A 19,196-nucleotide genomic window follows, 5' to 3' on the forward strand; every position below is an offset into this window, starting at 1 on the left:
CCTACTAACTCTGTGCCTCTAACCACAGTAACTGTTCTACCACTCCGCAGCTCCAGACCCGGGCGGCCGCCGAAGAGGGCCACGGTCGGCCTGTCCATCGCGGCGTCGCACCTCAGCCACCACCACCAGCTCAAGAAGCACCGGCTGGACAACGGCGAGTACCCCGGCTACGAGAACGGCCACATGGGAGGTGAGGAACTGCCCCTCTTCAGCCCTGTTTCTGTACCTCACCTACAGCTATAGCTAGCGACCGGAAAAATTCGCGAATTCATTTCGCGATAGGCTATAATACATATAGTTATACCTCAGTGCTGCCTCTGCTATTGGCTCACAACTCAATGATAAACGCCCGACCAAATCTTTATCGAATCACAGGCTGCTATGTTGGGACGTCTCACAAGAGAGCAGCCAATGAGAGGGTGACATTTGACCGAGTGTAGGTAGAACTATGGAGTTCATCCTGCAGGTCATTGAACCCGCGAATTTTTTCCGGTCCCTAGCTATAGCTGAAGATACACCCTATCTTGTTAAAAAAATTTTTTATAGGTTAACTAGCTGCAGTACCCGGCGTTGCCCGTGCTGAACACAAAGTTATATACGGTCCGCTAGTTAAAACAAAATATATAGCGCAAAAATAATGCCTGTTATTTAATCAATGATTAAATTATTAATTATATGAATCAATATCAATCTAAATTGTTAGAGGAAAAGATACCTAACCCAAATCTACCCGAAAAGAAAATATCGAGATCCCAGAAAACCCCAAGGCAAGATGTGACAAACGCACCAAACGGTAGCGCGTTTAAAATTCAAGGCAACGCCATCTATTGGCGAAGTTGTAAACTAAACTGTTGTAAGCACCGTTAGTTCGCTAGCCGCCGCGAGCTCCACTGAGCGGACGGCTCTCACCAAGGAGAATAGGAATTGGCCAAACCTTACTATATGACCGTGTGATGGACATAGGGAAATGACACATACTAACTGTTTGTATGTCTATGACCTATGATTTTCTGTTAAAAATAAATGAATTCACTCATGGTAATCGGTTGAACGGTAAATAAATTGATATGTTACTTATTTTTGAATGTTACAAGGTTATTAGATAAAAAAATAATATAATTTAAAAACATGCGTAAGGTTGAAAAGATTGATATCAGTTCTCACATTATAGTTTTTACCAAAAAAAAGATAAACATTGTTACTCATTTATCAAATGGACATGTAATATATATTAAAATCGTGTGAACAGTAATTTTTTAATGATATTAATAATGTGTTAAACTAGACTAAGTATTTCAGTTGGGAATGTAATGAAATTTTTGATGCCGGTGTTTGCAACTTAATTGTTTCCAACTTGTATGATGGCAGAAACTCAAAGGGTGTCACATTGGAGTAATTGAAATTGGATGGACATAAAAACGAATATTAATTTTTTTGATTTAGCAATTTCTAGTAACCGTTGTACTGTACGAATAATGTGATATGTCAAGGAGTAATAAAATCCGCTCTCGTACTAAAATAAATTCATTAAAAATGTACTTCAAACCATACACGTAAACAAGACATGAGTTATTTTCAGTTCCTCGCGTCTCCTCACTCTTTTTTATTTTTTTATTTTTTATTCTGGAGCCTCTACTAACATTTTCGTAATATGCACGCGCTTCGCCATATAAACTTTTACGGCGATATTTTATTATCTTGGCGGTGGGAAACGAGGGAGGTGAAAAATCTACAGTAAAGCTGTTTCGGCGCTTACGACTGTTCCTAAGAAGAAAAAAAAACTAGCTGCTACTGGTACGATAGCTTGAAGAAAGAAAAAAAAACTAAACAGAATAATATCACATAAAAACATACAGCATGCTCTATTTAGTTTTAGTCAAAAATGTATCATGTTTTATACGTCTTGAGTATGTACTTTAAAATTTGTTAAAATATGTAAGATATGAGCGAATAACATAAGCTTTAACCCATTAGTTAAGTCATTACCGATAATTCAAGGTGGTAATTTTCATCGCACGAACTTTAAGATTAAATTTGAAATTAAGAAAATTAGTTGGGATTTGACTGGGGTACTAACTACTTTAATCACTGGGATAAAAGTATTTTTTTTTTTTACGTCGGTTTAAGCTGGGGTAACGGTGGCCGAGTGTTCAGTTCACCTTGAATTCCAGCAAAGCGATCTGAGTTCGATTCTCGGGTGTGGTTGATCCCGCACATTTTTAAAAGTGGGGAAACATGACGGTCGTTGCCTCGAACTGGTTGGTTTTTCTCGGGGGGTATTACCGCCAATGCTCCATTATAATCTCGTTGGCCGGAACATTCTCTAATTCCGTCGTTGTCGACGAGACTTACAGCTCATTTATCTTATTTCAAGGAATGAATTAAACAAATTTGACTATATTTTGTGTCAATGGCGCATGGCGTTATCGAATCGCAAACACCCCAGTTGACAGATCTCACAAGATAGTATCCAATGAGCAGGTGCCCTAAGCCCTAGCCTGTAGGGGATTGTGGTATCTACCCTCCAGGTAATTATTGAAACAACGAATTTTTTCCCCAGCCCCTGTGAATATCATTGTGGCGTCTGGCTCGGGATAAGTGGATCTAAAGGTTTCTCGTATTCAACAGCCCGCAGCCTTATCGAAGCCACGCATAGAGAGACCAGCAGACCGCTCGGTCGTTCGGAAACGTGTTTCAAATTACTGTAATTACCTTTCTGAGTGATGTACGAGTGCCGGTCAGCTGTATCCTGCATTTTCACTTCTATTTTTATTTTTATAACGACGGTTGTTTTAGGCACGCGCCCGTTTTACGAAGCGGATTCGGAACTAGAAAGTATATTACGAAATATCAGAGTTGCAGCACGCCGAGAAAACCGCTAACACGGACAAATACGTTCTCACGCGCCCGGTAAGATTTATCATTGCTGGTTTATTACCTGATAGGAAGATATATATATGCTCATGGCTTTTACTGATGCAAAAATAAGCAATACCAATTATTGAAGACGATTAAAAACGGGAAATAATTGAGAATATTTTAAAGCATTTATAATAAGCCGTACTTTGTTAATGATCTTAAATCTCAGCATGTGGTTTTTATTTAAAATGTCTATGAGCCTCTCGCATATAAACAAAATTAAAAACTTTTTTTTTTTTTGGAAAAGGGAAAAGTGGCGGGCGTTTGGTGGGTATATTGCATTGTACGTAAGGTTGCTATTACCGGTTGGTTATATTTCCACCGCTATTTTCGTTTTAACGGCAGAGTTTACCATAAGTCATTGTTGGTTTGCTTAAGTATGCTTCCCCCACTTCGCCACTTTCTAGATTTTGCGTGATATCTCTTGAGGGATATATATACACATATACATACAAACATACTTACTTGGCGTAATAAAAAAATTAACTTTAATTTTTCACGCAATTATTCAAGAGAAATAAAATAAAAAAATGACTGGAGTTATTTTATAAATACGGTTTATGAAGTATAAATTAAATAAAAATAATTTTTTTAAATAAATACTTAGTATCAAGCATTAATATAAACATGAGTATAAAATTAATTATTTAATTTAGTTAAATGATTGAGATAAAAATTAATTAATAATGAAAATCGATAAATATGCATAAAATTATTTTAATTTACTAATTTTAATTATGTATTTATTAATAAATAATGTAACATTTTATTATTTTAAAAGCAAACCCATTATACATACCGTAACATAACTACACTTACAAATACACTTGAAATGGTTTATAAACACAATTTATATCCCTAATGTTTACAATAAATAAATGTTTTTAATTATATGGACCAGTATTCAATATCAATCACTAAAGTATAAGATTTAAAAGCACATATATAATTGTTTTGTATATAGCCTTTTTTTCATCCTGTGAAAATTTCGTTGCATGTTGTGCGAACATGGTAAAAATTCACTCTCACTCTTTTTCCCCTAACGCGCCTAAAGACGTATAACTTAAAAAAAAAAAGACACGTTTCTGCGTCGCAAGGTTGCGGTCAAGGTGCGAGGGACATTATTGTATTTATTGTATTTGGCTCTATAGTTGTATACCTCATGGGTACCAACTCACGCTCACATTCGCACTCACACTCACTCTGGACTTTAGTTTTGTATTTTGCTCTATATTTGTTGTATACCTCATGGGTACCAACTCGGTGCTCACACGTCGAATCAAGCCATGGTACTTACTCTGTTTTTTCAATGATACTTGTAATGGTGATTATTGATGAAAACACTTCCGTGGACATACGCCATAGTGGGTTGTACAGAGAATGTCGTAGCAAAAACCTCGAGAATGAAGATCAAAGATGAAAGAACTAAAACAAACGGAGAACTAGCCAAAATCTGCTGTCTAATTTTTAACTCAAAGACAACATACGGAATTCTCTGTGCTGTATAGGTATTTGATATCAGTTGATTTTGGATTTTTCTCCGTGTGTTTATGTTTTTTTATAATCTTTTTTGTCTTCCATTCTTGATTTTTTTCTATGACATACAGTTAGTCCAGGAATGGCATAAATATATGCAATTGTTTTATTTCAAGGCACTTAGGTTAAATGCCACATTATTTTTGCTGTTGTTTAATGCCAGTTAGTTGCTGTAGTTTTGTTCCGTCGTTTTGCTCTTATTTGGGAAGACTGTAATGTTGGTTGTGTTTTTAAATATTTTTCGTAAGCTCATTTGGATTCAATTTAAAAGTGAGAATTTTGAATATGGAAAACTTTCGTGTGGGCAAGCTAGAAAATTATGAGTTCACAGTACATTTCGCGGTTTTTAATTTACTAGAAATTTAGTCTCATTATTTTATTATTCTCTTTTTACGCAATCGTTACTTATTACAAATTTCGTGAACACAGCCCTACTAAAAAAAAAAAAAAAAATTAATGACTTTTGATGTTCGATACAAAATCAAGTAAATTATCTTCAGTTTTTGGGCAACTGTTACGATACATAACTTCTTGAAGTTAATTGCACTATCGAAATAAGCTACGTTGTAAGATTTGAAGATCGCGTGTATGTACTATAATTAAATTATGCATGTAAAAAAATTTTGTTTTGTGTGTTCTACGCTGATGGAAATTACATACAACGAAATTTATTTTTGTTAAAATACATACTACATTTTAATCTATACCTACATAAAAAAGAGTAACTATATGTGTTCGAAATGAATAAATTCCAATAAAATAAAAAAATTATAATTTCTTTACATTGGTCATACAACTATTCGAACATTTTCATGACACTTCTTTTTTTTTTTTTTTTTTCAATATCAAAATTCTGGTTTTCGGATTGCTAATTTGACATTAACTGTACAAAAAAAATCGCCATTGAATTGCAGGTTCAGTTTTTTTTTTAAAGACACGAAACGGGAAGCATAGCTAGTAGCGCTTTACCAGCAAGTAATGAAAAAAAGAAGCTCTTTGGAGGTGTGAAAAAGGGCTGCATGTGTAAAGGGGGCGGGCGGAGGGGGGGGGGGGGGGTTGTAAAAAGAATGGTTACACAGCAGTCATAGGACGACACTCGACTGTCAGTCAAACGGGGGGGCGCAAAGAGTCAATATTGAGAGTCTGCCCATTGAAAATGACTAGTCAGCGGCGGACAGCCGGGCAGTTTGAATAGAAACCGCGGAAGGTGAGAGAGAGCGGTAAAAAAAAAAAAGAAACGGCTTCTCACAAAAACACCTTCCCACTGGCCCCCGTCGTCACCCCTTTTCCCACCGCGCAATCCCTTACCTTTAGCAGCTCGTAAAACAAACACGGGAGGTCTCTCGTTAGCGATAATTACCGCGGGATCGATTCGCAACGCCGCGCCGACGTCGCGAAGCGCGGGTATATCAGGGAGGGGGGGAGGGGGGAAGGCGAAGCCAGAGATTCACCCACCTCCGATCTATCCCGAACGGGAAGCCTACGATTCACTCGTCTTTCTGGACATACCCGAATACTCACGTTGGCAAAGCCTTCTTTTCACAGACGAGAGTGCCAAACCCGAAGTTCGCCGAAGTTCATGCTCGCTTTTTTTTCCCGTACCACAACAGGTGTAATTTTTGGGGGAAACCGTTTACATGATTTAACAGTATCTTTAATGTAGCTATCCTAACCAAATCAACCGTCCACAATGTTTCAAAGTATTTGTAATGTAGCTAACCTAACCTAATTGACCATTAGTTATCATAATTTGTATATTTATTTACAATGAACAAAAAAAAACCGGACGGACGATCGGACGTTTGGCTCTCTCGTCTGTTGAAAGAAGGCTTGCCAACGTGAGTATTCGGGTATGTCCAGAAGGACGAATGAATCGTAGGCTTCCTGTCCCGAACACGTCCCGATGTTCACCCCTCGCTCGTGTGAGCCAGACTCGTGCGTGTATGGCTCCGCTTTAGATGTGAAACTTCACTCTCATATTAATCCGCTTAAAAAAAAAAAAAAAAAGAATAAGCAAAATATTCAATGATTCACTTGAACGATAAAAATAAACAATAAAGCTTGGCCTAGTAAAAAAAAAACTGTACAAAATTTCAGAATATTAGAATTGAATAGCTTATTTCAAAAACAGATTAAGTCAATTAACCATACTTTCTCAGGATGTACAAAAAACATAAAATTATTTTTTTTTTAAATTTTCACATAAACATTTTTATAAATCTTTTATATTTTCTTTATCATAATAGAATTTTAAATGTACTTGCGTTAGAAAAATTTAACAATTATGGGTTTACGTTTTAATTAGTAAATCCTAATGACGTAATGACTCATGATAATTTGAAGGAAAAAAAACCCACCACACTCTTCCCAAACAAATACTTCAACTATATTTATTTGCAATTAAATTAAAACACACAAATTATTTAAATCAATAACCTTTATGTTGCCTTAGTACAAAAAATGGCACACTAAAAATCTTAAATACCTAAATAACTTATTACCTATACAACATATTTTTACATCATAGTTGTAGGAAATTTTTATTATCTGTTTAGTGGAGACAATACACAACCCTTTCATTTGCATCTGCAATAAATGATGTTTTTCATGACCATTTAAAACACCTATTACTGGTCTGACTAATGTTTTTTTTTTTTCAAACTGTGCGTCTACATGTAAAGAAGTTGAATTCATGCTTAACTCAATACAGCAAAAATAGTCACTAATGCACTTTTTGAAATAACCAATTCAACTGCATTATTAAAGAGGAGTCTCTTCGTCGTTTCATTTACGCTTGTCTCACACTCAGAAGTGGAGCACTAAATATTCCCTTTCTCCTCCGCCATTGATTGCCCCACTCCTCAGCTTTGAAATTTTAGTTTGGATCTTATGAGTCATCGCCATTATTTTCCCGAGATCTCGCACGAGTTTAGAAAAAATTTTGAATGTAGCTCACCTAACCCAGCCAACATTTTTCTTTTTAGTTAAAATTAAACTACCATCTCGGAAGAAAATTTAGCGAGAATTTTATTTATGTAACACACGTCACATAATATACAATTTAATTTCACAACAGTAAAAAAAAAAATAATCAGGATTAAATTTCACACGAACGTGAATTTTCAAGCACCTGACTCGGGTTCAATGAATAGAAATGTTTATCAAAGAGGTTGGAGCATAGGGTGGCGAGGTGAGAGGGTGATGTGTTGGGGACCTAGAAAATGGGGGGGGGGGGGGGGAGACCACGTAAGTGCCGTGGAATTATGCTTGAGTGCTTGAAATGCTCGATTTACAAAGAATACTTCAAAATATCATACGTATTCGCAATTTTTTTTTTTCGCAGGGAAAGTCGTGTGTCATTTTCTTGTTGTTTAGGGTCTTTATGACACCCGGTTCAAGCATGGAGTTTTTTTTCCCATGCTGGTAAACGTGGCGGAAGTTTTTAGTGAGTCGACGGGTGTTTTAGAGATAGAGACAGAAAAAAATTCGCGGATATCTTTCGTAATTTGATAAAATTTAAACAATTACAGGTTTGTGCTGTTTATGCTGTTGGTTCATTGTTTATATGGACGACTCTGGAGCCAATCAGACCACTTCAATCAAAGACGCGTCGGAACACAAGTTATCCAGTACAGACGAATTTCAACAGAGGAAAACATTCGATTGAAAAACAGTCTGAATAGAACATTCATAGAGTCTAGTCTGGCCAAGATTGGTGTGTCGACAGTAGACATGTCACCTGAAATAAATCTAGCCAATCACAAAACACAGAAAATGCTACACAGCGGCGGAGACCTAATGAAAAACAAAAAAAAAAATTTAAAAGGCTTTTAAAGGATTTTGGACGTCTTGAAAAGTCGTTAGGAAACTACAGTTTTATCTCATTTTAAGAGTTTTAAAGTTTAAAAAAATTGCACACAGTAGAGTAGCCCTAAAACTGTAGAATTACACATGTTATAAACAATCTAACGAACTTCAAAATTCAGGCGTGGGAAAAGGAGGTAGGATCGTCAAATAACCGCCACTGATGCTGCAAAGTCTTAACACACATTTTGTTTCAAGGACGTAGTCAGGAAGAGGACATGGCTGCCATCTGAAGATTCTTACAAAAATAATGCAACTAATTAAGCAGTTTAAAATGACTGTTTTATGGTTCAATTTATGACCACCAAATGCAACATTATAGAGAATCTCTCTCTTTAAACATAAGTAAGAACACGACCATAACCAGTAGTACTGAAAGGCTCTAGCTACCTTTCACAAGTGGCAATTATTATTTAAGAATTTATGTTTTTAAAATCATTAAATGTTCTTCAGGTAGATCCAATATGCATTTTAAGAATTATACTTTTTTATGAAATCCCCCCTCCCCCTCCCCCCTCCCACTCGTTTCCACAAAGCCTTGCTTAGCCCATGGTTTTTGAAGTGAAACTTCTTTGGGCGCTATGGGAGTAAAATCTCACGGTAAAAAGACGGAAAATAGGTTGCGGACGGTGCAGAGAACTCGTCGGGCCGCGGGCTCCATGTAGCGGCGGGCGGCTCAGGTTGAACCCCGCCATGCTGCAGGGATAGACGGGTCGCGGCGGTAGGGACCCGCCTGCGCCTGACGCCACCCCTACTTGGGCAGAGGGCAACACAACGGGGTTTGAGGTTATTTTGAAGTGAGCAGTATATATTTTTTTTAATTCATGTTTATTTATAAAATTGTCTTACTTCTCTCTTTCTCTCTGTCTGCCGTTACACTCCTTACAATTTACTTACTGGTCGAGTGTGAATTTCCAAAGAAGTTTCTCTTCAAACAAATGTACTGAGATACACGCGCTCTTTTTTTTTTAATCTTTTCGCAAAAAAAAAAATACATAGACCATTAGATGACTCTGCAGAAGTTATTTTAAAAATTCACTAATAAATTTAACTGCGCAATTGGGGGAAGGAGACAGGCAGTTGCTTCGAAACACCCCTTTTGACACCACGTGACAGCGGACAAGAGGCGCCACGCCCCCTCACTCCTCTGTCGCCAGAGCGCAGGTTGTGCGCGGGAGGGTAAAATGGGGGAGGACAAGGTTGGGGGGAAGGGGAGAGGCAGGAGGCAGCAGGAAGACAAATAACACAGCTTTTGTGCGCGTTCAGCGACCGCTCAAAGAGTGTGTGTGTGCGCGCGCGGGCAAGGCTTGGCATTGCACGCGTTGTTTTCTCCCCGACGAATGATGGTGAATTTGGGGGGGGGGGGGGGGGAAGCAGGAGAAAAAGGGGAGAACGTTCGTGAAGGTGTTGTGTTTGTAAGAGAAACGAGCGAAAAGACAGTGGGAGTTCCGTGCAATTCACCAGCCTCGGCGGAACAGTGGTTTAAGGGGGTTTAGGCCTCTCCATCTTGCAATTTCTAATATTTTGATACTGCTTGCAGTAAAGCTTCCGTGCTAATATATCTTTTTTTTTGGTTTGACATAGCATAGGACTTAGCTTTGGCTACTTGTTGAGTTAGAACTTGTGAACTGGTGTGATTATCATGATAATTGTAGTCACCCACGTGAAACAATATGTTATTTCCTCGCGGTTCGTACAGACTAGAGCCTGTTAGTAAATGTGTGGTTGCAAAAAAGTATGTATGGAAGGTATGTGAAATATTATTTATGCCTTGACATGTCCAAAATACGGTAGCATAGTTCAAAATTGGAATTTTAGAAAAAAAAGATGGAAAAATCTAAGACGGCGGGGTTTAATACCCCTTAAAGCGCCCGACAAACCTCGATTTATAATAATAATAATTATTATTATTTTGGCACCGTTAGAGATCCAGATACTATTGTATAGCGGCTCACGGTTAAATGTTTAAAATTTCTGAAAATGTTGTTACCTTGGGTATAGTGGCTAGTGTAGCCTACGTGTTAGCCATTCATGACGTCGCACACTCTTAAGTGGACACCGATACTGTTTTCGGTATGCCCAGAAAAGTTAATTATTCGGTATGATACCTTAAACAAAATAAATATATTTAGTTTATAATATTCATTTATTTAGATACTAATAACATTCAATATTAGGCCGGTTATCGAATATTAATGCTTTTACAGAGTAGGCATGTAGTCCCAATATCAATTAAATTTAACACTGGAAATAATACAAAACATAATATAAAGTTGATTGTGTACAAATTGTTTTGTAAAGGTGATGTTTCGTACATACTTCTCTTTCCAAACGGAATTTAAATAAAGGACTGATTTTGAAGAAGTTTACAGTAACTCTTCCAAACAATTTTTTTTTTTAATATTCACACAGGTAAAAAGCTTAGTTAAAATCGATAATATTTTAGTACAATATCTTCTGCAGCAGCAAATATTAAAAAAAATATTAAAAAATAAAATAAAGTAAAAAAAAAATACTGGGCTTGAATTCACTTCGAAACGAACAAACGAAACTATCTACGTGAGGGCAGAGTACACAGTAATATCTAAATAAACTATAATTTAAGTTTCATAGCACACAGTGATGTTATCTTTATTTATAAATAAAGTCGTAATTACGGCCAAGTACGTGGATTGTCCAGCACACGAAGGGTTGCCTAATTTTATACATTCTGAATGCTACCTCTGAACTTACACGATTTAAATGATAGAAACATTGGGGTCTGAATAATGTTAAACTTCACCCTAAACTAACGTAAATACAAATCCAAAATATGCACTTAAATCCTCAAATCATCAGGTATTCGATGGGCTAACTAGTATTCAACAATAAAATTTTCCCCTTATTTTACAATATAAATTTAAAAATTTTCTCTATTTTTGTCGTAACAGGAAACGAGAAAAAAAGGATAATATTCAAATATTTTCTTACATTTATTTCCCATTATATATAATGAATAACAATATGTTTAGCAGTTTGTAGAGTAGCATAGTTTTTTTTATTAAAACTAGATTTGTTATTTGTCAAAGTATGCAACTAGTATTTTTCGGGAAGACGTACACCAGTTTTGCACGCGAAAGCTTTTCCTGAAAAGCCATATTTGTGTTATGGGGGAACAAAATATTCCCCCCTCCCTCTTGTGTCCGTTTTCTTTTCATCAGCCATCCTACGCTTTTGTGTTTAATCATTATTTCCCGGTGTATTGCTTCACCACTACCTGGCTAATACCTACCCTCACTTCGAAGTTGCTCCGAAAATATTGTTCACCTGAACATTCTCCTATGAACAGACGAAACGTTTTTGAGAAAGTTTTTCCAGGGTTATTTCTGCCATTTTTGTTTTGTTCTGTTTGTTTTGTTGCACAGAGCTGTGCTTACAATGCTGTTTTGTTGGCATCTCATTTATTTACGACCCTGTTTAGATAAATAAAAATATCTATATAAAGACCAAACACGAAAAAAAGTCTATGTAGGGAAAAATAAAATCCCTTTCGGCGTTTGTAGATTTCGTAGTACCTACTTATTCTGTAATTGTTCTGTTAACAACTATAAACTTCTGGAACATTTTAAAAACTTAATTTAAATTTTTTCATAACCCACGCAGCGAAAATATTTCGAATGTTTTTAATTCAATGCACCCAGAATTTAATAGCTAAGAAAGATTTTGATATTTTGACTGTTGAGGTAGTAGTGATTTTTTTGATCATCAAAAGTTTTTCATCCCTTGCTCTAATAATGCACAGATAATTTTTATGCCTTTTACAATGAATTATAATGGATTTGATAGTATACCTTATAAAATTTTTATTATTTCTTTGTCTTTCAATTTGTGTTATTTTAATCCCTTTGCAGTAATGGTTGGTTACATAAAAAAATAATTTAGACAAAGTTTTACAATAATTTTAAGAACTTAAAATAAATAAGATTGGATTCAATAGTGTACATGATACAGAATTTTTATTTATATGTTTGTTCCAACTCTTGTCTTTTCAATCATTTGCAGCCATGGTTCGTCGTAACAAAAAATTGTTTCAGACAAAAGTTTTAAATAATTTTTAGAAGATTTACAATCACTTGTTATACATTTTATAGTTTACCTAATAAGGGAGTCATTAATTTATTCTGTCCTTTAACCTTTTTGTTTCTCACCCTTTGAAACAATGGTTGTATCAAGTATTGTTTCAGACAAAAGTTTTGGATAACAATTTTTAAGGTTTACAAACTGAATGAACGTATTTGATAAATTGTCCACTAAGGATGTCGGAGGTCAGCATCACTCAACTACCGCAGCACCTGAAACTCAGCTAGGTTTAAGGGCGGTATTCCAAGACGTTCGGGTAAGGCAGCGAATAAGCACTGCCTTGTTAAAAACACAACCGTAACGTAGCTTGCGTGCCGTGTTCCTTAACGTGTCCAAAACCGAATCCCGTTAAGCAAACAAATCGGCAACCGTTTAAATAAACCTGGCCCTGCGCGAGGGTAGAAACTGCTTTCAACTCATACTATCGGTCGTTTTGCAGCTATCGATAGAATGATTACGTCAAAAATACTGTAGATGGCAGCACCATAGCACAAAAACACAACCGCATGCATGCTTTTCTAATTTCCTCAAGTAATTATAAAGTTGCGAATACTTCTTGTTATGAATATTAAAATGTACAAATGTATTTCGGGATAGTTTCGCTATCATAAAGTTTAATTTGGAACAGCGTTACGCTTAGTACGTCCTCCAATGATCACAAAAATGACTATATACGAGTTAATGGCGCCAGACGCGGCGCCGCCATCTGGACGAAATCAACGAATGCGCGGAATTAGGGCAAAAAATCGGCCACGGATAAAATACCCAAAATACTACCGTGCACTAGGAATACGGTTAGGTTACAAGTGTACCATATTAATCACCTAAACTCTTATTTTTGAGTCTTGGAATACCGGTGCAGCAATCAAACGCAACAGCACTGTAGCGGTTTCATCAGATGTTCGGCGTCGACCTAGCAAAAGGCTTTGTTGATTCTCTTACGAAGAACGGTCCGGGGGAAGGAGGAAACGGTCTAGTGTAATGTTTCCCCTCCGAGGATTTAATTGCTCTGAAGAAGGCCGCAATTGGCCTGTGTCACGGATTTCGCCTCTAGAACCAACTGTGGGATGGGCGGTTAAATACCTGCGTGACAAACATGCTTGGAAAGGACTGATTGGAAAGAAAAAAAAATACTTTTTTTTTCGAGTTGAGGGAGTGTTGTCAAGCGGAGGGTAAAACAAGCGAGAAGGTAATTTTTTTTTACGGCTGTCTCCTCTTTCTTTTGTTTCCCCTGAGCGCACGAGGGGGTGAAAATAAAAGACGAGGCAATCGCACGTCCTGTCGAGACAGTCTGCGACCGCATTTTAATTGCGTCGGATCACGACAGGCAATCCCAGCGTCCTTTTCAAAAAACATGCCCTCCTTGTCGTCTACCTATGCGCAAACCTTTCGGCAAGTCGAGTCATTTGTGAAACAGCTCGAGATTTCGAAAAGGGGTTATGATTTTATTCGGCGAGTCGAGTCATTTGTGAAACAGCTCGAGATTTCGAAGAGGGGTCAGGATTTTATTCGACAAGTCGAGTCATTTGTAAAACAGCTCGAGATTTCGTAGAAGTGTCATGATTTTATTCGACAAGTCGAGTCATTTGTGAAACAGCTCGAGATTTCGAAGAGGGGTCAGGATTTTATTCGGCAAGTCGAGTCATTTGTGAAACAACTCGAGATTTCGAAGAAGGGTCATGATTTTATTCGGCAATTCGAGTCATTTGTAAAACAGATCGAGATTTCGAAGAGGGGTCATGATTTTATTCGGCAAGTCGAGTCATTTGTGAAACAGTTCGAGATTTCGAAGAGGGGTCAGGATTTTATTCGACAAGTCGAGTAATTTGTGAAACAGCTTGAGATTTCGAAGAGGGGTCCGGATTTTAAGTACTATCACTTAGACAAGCGAAAACCTTGAAAAATAAATAAATAAAGTTACGTGAATGTTACATACTAAACCTAACCTAACATTTCCAAACAGAAAAAAATACCCTTGTATTCATGAAAGCGGATTGTGTGGGCATTTGACTCTGAGTAAATGAATAAGTGTAGTCGGCCGCGTGAAATAATAAGTTAATTTCTCGCAGCGCTTACAGAATACAGCCTGTTAGTAAATATGTGGTGTGAACAAAGTATCGAAGGTCTGGGCGATATGATTATTGACTCTACGTGACAAAAATTAAGAAAAAATTGTTAATAATTATAATTATAATGGTCTAGTAATCCTCCTTAAATCTTCTGTAAAAACACTTGTTTTGTCTTCATCAATGCCACACACACACACACACACACACACACACACACACACACACACACACACACACAAAATTAACGCAACCAAAAACTACAACATGTATAGGCAAGCAAATAGGATAGTATTATTCAGATACCTTTAAGAAATGTAGAGCGTGTTGTAAAGGGAATCCTTATTTTCACAGACGAGAGAGCCAAACGTCCGATCGTGCATCATCGGTTTTTTTTTGTTCATTGTAAATAAATATGGCGATGTTGATAAAAGGATACTAATGGTCAATTAGGTTAAATTAGCTACATTATAAATACCTCAAAACATTGCGGACGGTTGATTTGGTTAGGATAGCTACATTAAAGATACGAAAAAAAAAACATGAGCTTCGGGGAACTTCGGGTTTTTGCTATCGCGTCTGTGAAAAGAAGGCTTCCCGTGTTGTAAATGTGACATTAGCACGTGGAGCTCTGCACGCCATTCGGCGACCCGACAATCGACTTGCTGAGCAGTGTTGTGAACGGCGCGCACTATCGATCAATCGCAGCCCCGCCATGCCTCCGAGGCCGGTCCGGCGAAGGGGCCCGATGCGCGCGAACGGCCCATCGTCGCCCGCCCTAAACGACGTCTCGCGCCAAACACCGGCCCATAAAGATACTCCCGACCGAAGAATCTGCAACGACGTCCGTGGAAACGTTTCCCCGTTACCGCTTTTCCTCCGCTTTCCCCATTAAAATGTCCCAAGAGGTACATCTACCTTCTTCTTCTTTTTTTAATCTTCCTCTGCCTCCTCGCTTCAGATGTCCGTCGGAGATAGTATTTTTCTTCTTCCCGAACACGAAGGAAGGCGTTGGTCAAGAGCGGGGCGGTAACATTAGCTGATGGTCTCTTATCGGTTGTGGCTTCCTCCGGCTGTTTGAGGCCTGGTGGGGGGGGGGGGGGGGGGATAAAAGGTTATGTTAAAGCGCGGACAGACGCGAAGAAGAGGTTATCGACGGGCGACGATGGGTGTTCGATCGCCGTGACGGTCAGCTCGTAGCCGGGGGTCTATGGCGACGTCCGGGGAAGATGGTTGTCGATCTTTGGTTGTGCTCGGTGAGGGGAAAAAAAAGGGGGGGGGATTGTGACGCGGCGCCTGGAGAGTCGTTCAAGGGGGGGGGGGGAGGGGGGGAAGTGTGTTTTGTAACCGACAATAAAGTGGCGTTTCATTAGTTTTTACGAGGAAATCGTGAGAAGCCATTCCGCGCGCTCACAATAGACTTTTTGGGGGTCCGGGAAAAAAAAGGAGGGTGGAGGGGAAGGAGGAATAGAAAAGGAGGGATAGGGTAAAACGCCTTGACGGTCCACTGGCCATTTGCCAGCCGTCGCAATGACGGCCACGTCACAACACTCAGTCGACGTCGCGCTACTATACACGGCTACAGGGCCGGGCAATTATTGGAAACAGAAAAATTAAATTCTTATTAACATATAACATTTAAAGAGCAGATCAATAGCTATTTAAATTCATAAAATCGTATAAGAAAAACTTTCAGTTTTTTAATTGCTTCCTACAATGAAACGGTTTTACCAGAATTTGGATCGTAAGAATTCATAAAACTAACAGGTGGATACTTTATTAGGAATTATCAAATTTTTTTAAAAGATAACTTAGCAAAACCATCGTTAAAATAGTAGATACATGTTTGCTTTTTTTTAAAAAAAATCTTTGATTGAAAGAGTTTATTTTTCAAATACTTTGGGGGAGTGCTTGGGGGCTATATATTATTCCTCCTCTCCCCTCACCAACGGTTAGTCGTATCTTCAAAATATTATGCCCCCGTTAAAGTAAATGCCTCAGGACCGCGCAAAGTCTACGTTCGTCACTACATACTTATTTAGGAACATGGTTCCTAGAGAGGTAAAATGCTATAGTTATGGTATTCTTCCCACGATTTCTTGAGACGGGACTTCCAAGATATTACTTTACTTGCTGAACCGCTTGGATAAACGTAAGGCAGTTGTTCGGAGCCCGCGGTAACATCGGAGATAGCGTCGCCTCGAGGGCTTAAAAACCCAAATAAACAATTCGAAAACACGTTGGCGACGCTGGAATGTCCCAGAGCTGGACTCACAATGTCGCGACATTGTCGCATTGTTATAAAAAAAAACCTGTGGTTCTACAACTGCGCGAGGAACAGAAACACCCTAAACGTATGCTACTAATACACCGAGTCTTACCCCGAAGTTAATTGCCGCAAGTCTTGCTCTTCTCCCGTGAGTAAAAAGTTTTAATTTCATATTTGTTCATAAAATAAATTTTTGTTCGTGCACGCCTGTTAAAATATCAGTTGAATGATGATTGCATTATCAATGAAACAATTTAATCATCATTGGAAAAAAGAAGAACGAAAACTTCAAAGCTCTTTTCGGCAAAATGGGGCGGCGTCACAGCGTGGTATAGTGTGTGTATGTATATATATGTATATGTATGTACATATATATATATATATATATGTATATATATGTATATGTATGTACATATATATATATATATATATATATATATATATATACCGTAAAGTCTGTCGCCGTCCGCGAATTACGTCGTCGCGATGACGACGTCACAGATATTTCAAATGATTTCCATTATCGTGGCTTCCGTCGCGCCGATGTGATTCCAGAGCCTTGTATGTGTTGTGGTTAGGGGAGGGGGGAGAATGCAAACGCCTGTTGCGACACGACGCCCGCCCGCGGGGGTAGGAAGCCGCCGATTACGGCCAATCGGCGGGCGCGGGCCCCTCCTCCAGGCCAGCATGTTTCCTCGTCGCCGGGCCGGCGGGGCACAACAGCAAACACCCGGACTCAGGTTCTCTCTGGGGTCGCCGTGAGAGGCGTAGGGAGGCGTGGGGCGGTGGCCACAAACGGACACACGGACACACGGACATCGCGTGAAGCCGCTGGTGGTCCGCGGGACACCCCGGTGTCCGGTGTTCCTGGACGTTCGGGGTGAGGCAGCGAACAAGCACGGCCTTGTCGGGACACACAGCCGTCAACCTAACTCGCGGGGCCGTGTTCCAGAGCGTGACCCAAAAATCCCGGCAATGAAACAAACCAGCAACTTTTTTTTTTAAATTTCTGTGCCCTGCGCGAGGCTGGAATCTGGTTCCAACGCATTCTAGCGGACTTTTAGCAACCACCGATACAATTGTCACGGTAAAAATATTAGAGATAGCAGCAATATCGCACAAAAAAAAAAGAAAACAGTTTTTTTTATATATAATTTTCTCAAGTACCTTTTAAGTTGCGACTATTTCTTGTTAAGACCATTAACGCGTACAAAATGTTTTCCATGATATTTTTGCTTTCATAAAGTTTCATTTGGCACACCAACAAGCTTGGTACATCCCTCGATGATCACAAGGTGGGTCCGCCATCTGAGTGACATCAAAAAAGTGGGATGTGCGCATGCGCGGAATTCGGACAAACATCGACAACGCATAGGACACCAAAATCCGTTCCCTAAAAGTAAGGACCTGGCAGTGTCCTGTCGTGCATTAGGAATGCGGTTAGGGAACAGGTGTAGGGTATTCGACACCTAAACGCTTAATTTTTGTGTCTTGTAATACCAGCGTAAGTGCATTGTTTCTGTCGAAGGACAGTTTAAAATTATTTTTAATTATGAAAGTGACAGTGTTTACTGTCAGAAATTATAATTCATACTTAATTACCTCCTTCAGACGTGGCCAATCACCATTTCCGCAATGTTTCGAGTGTTTTAATATGGTGGTTTTGTGGTAGGACGTGACACTTCAACTGAGTTAATGCACATTATCTTCTGACCATTCCTAACTCTATGGAAAAAGTCCTATATTTCCCTTCATAGAATCACATAGAACAAGTTAAATTTAAACCAAAAAGTACAGTTCCAATAAAATTAATCGGACGTCGTAGCGTATGATTGTTTTGACTGCGTGTACCTTGTCATTCAACATTCATCGACAACTAAGTTTGGTTGTGAACTAACTTTCTCGGTGTTTTTCGAACAGGTCCGTTATCAATGCGTAATAATTTCGTCTTACAGGTGTTTATCCTGGCAGGTGCGACTGAAGGGTACCTGCGACCAGTTTCCTTGGCAAGCAACCTGCGAATTAGTGGCGGCCAGAGGCTAAGCAATTAAGTGTCTTATTTGGAATGCAAATTCAATCGTTTCCACACGCATATTTCATCAGTGCACGATCACGTTTATCGAGTTTACATTTCATCTGTGCTCGTTAGAACAACATCACATAAACTCCAAAGTTTACGAATAGCATTGGGTTGAAATTACAAACGAGTACACTTTTACAAACTTAAAATACACATGAGTACACGTTTACAGAAAAATATTACCTACTGGACATACGAATGATAGCCAAAAACCACAGTTGAAACTTATTGTGATGTTTAGAATGCTTAAGGGAGATAAGGCCGCGTCATTTTTGATTTTTCCATATCTGTGCTATAATTATAATTTTGAACTATTTATCCAAACTTGTGGCTTGCCAAGCCT

General features: G+C 38.5%; 1 protein-coding gene across 4 annotated transcripts in view; it reads left to right on the forward strand.

The window, feature by feature from the left end:
* LOC134542076 (dachshund homolog 1-like) overlaps nt 1-19,196 on the forward strand; it is a 544,392-nt gene that overhangs the window by 211,945 nt on the left and 313,251 nt on the right. For 2 of the 4 annotated variants that reach the window (XM_063385989.1, XM_063385986.1), the window contains exon 3: nt 51-190. In XM_063385989.1, the coding sequence (XP_063242059.1) occupies nt 51-190 (140 nt within the window). The remainder of the gene's footprint in view (nt 1-50; nt 191-19,196) is intronic. The other 2 variants (XM_063385985.1, XM_063385987.1) reach the window with 1 other exon arrangement.

This window comes from Bacillus rossius, assembly GCF_032445375.1.
Source record: "Bacillus rossius redtenbacheri isolate Brsri chromosome 4 unlocalized genomic scaffold, Brsri_v3 Brsri_v3_scf4_2, whole genome shotgun sequence".
NCBI classification, from domain to species: domain Eukaryota; kingdom Metazoa; phylum Arthropoda; class Insecta; order Phasmatodea; family Bacillidae; genus Bacillus; species Bacillus rossius.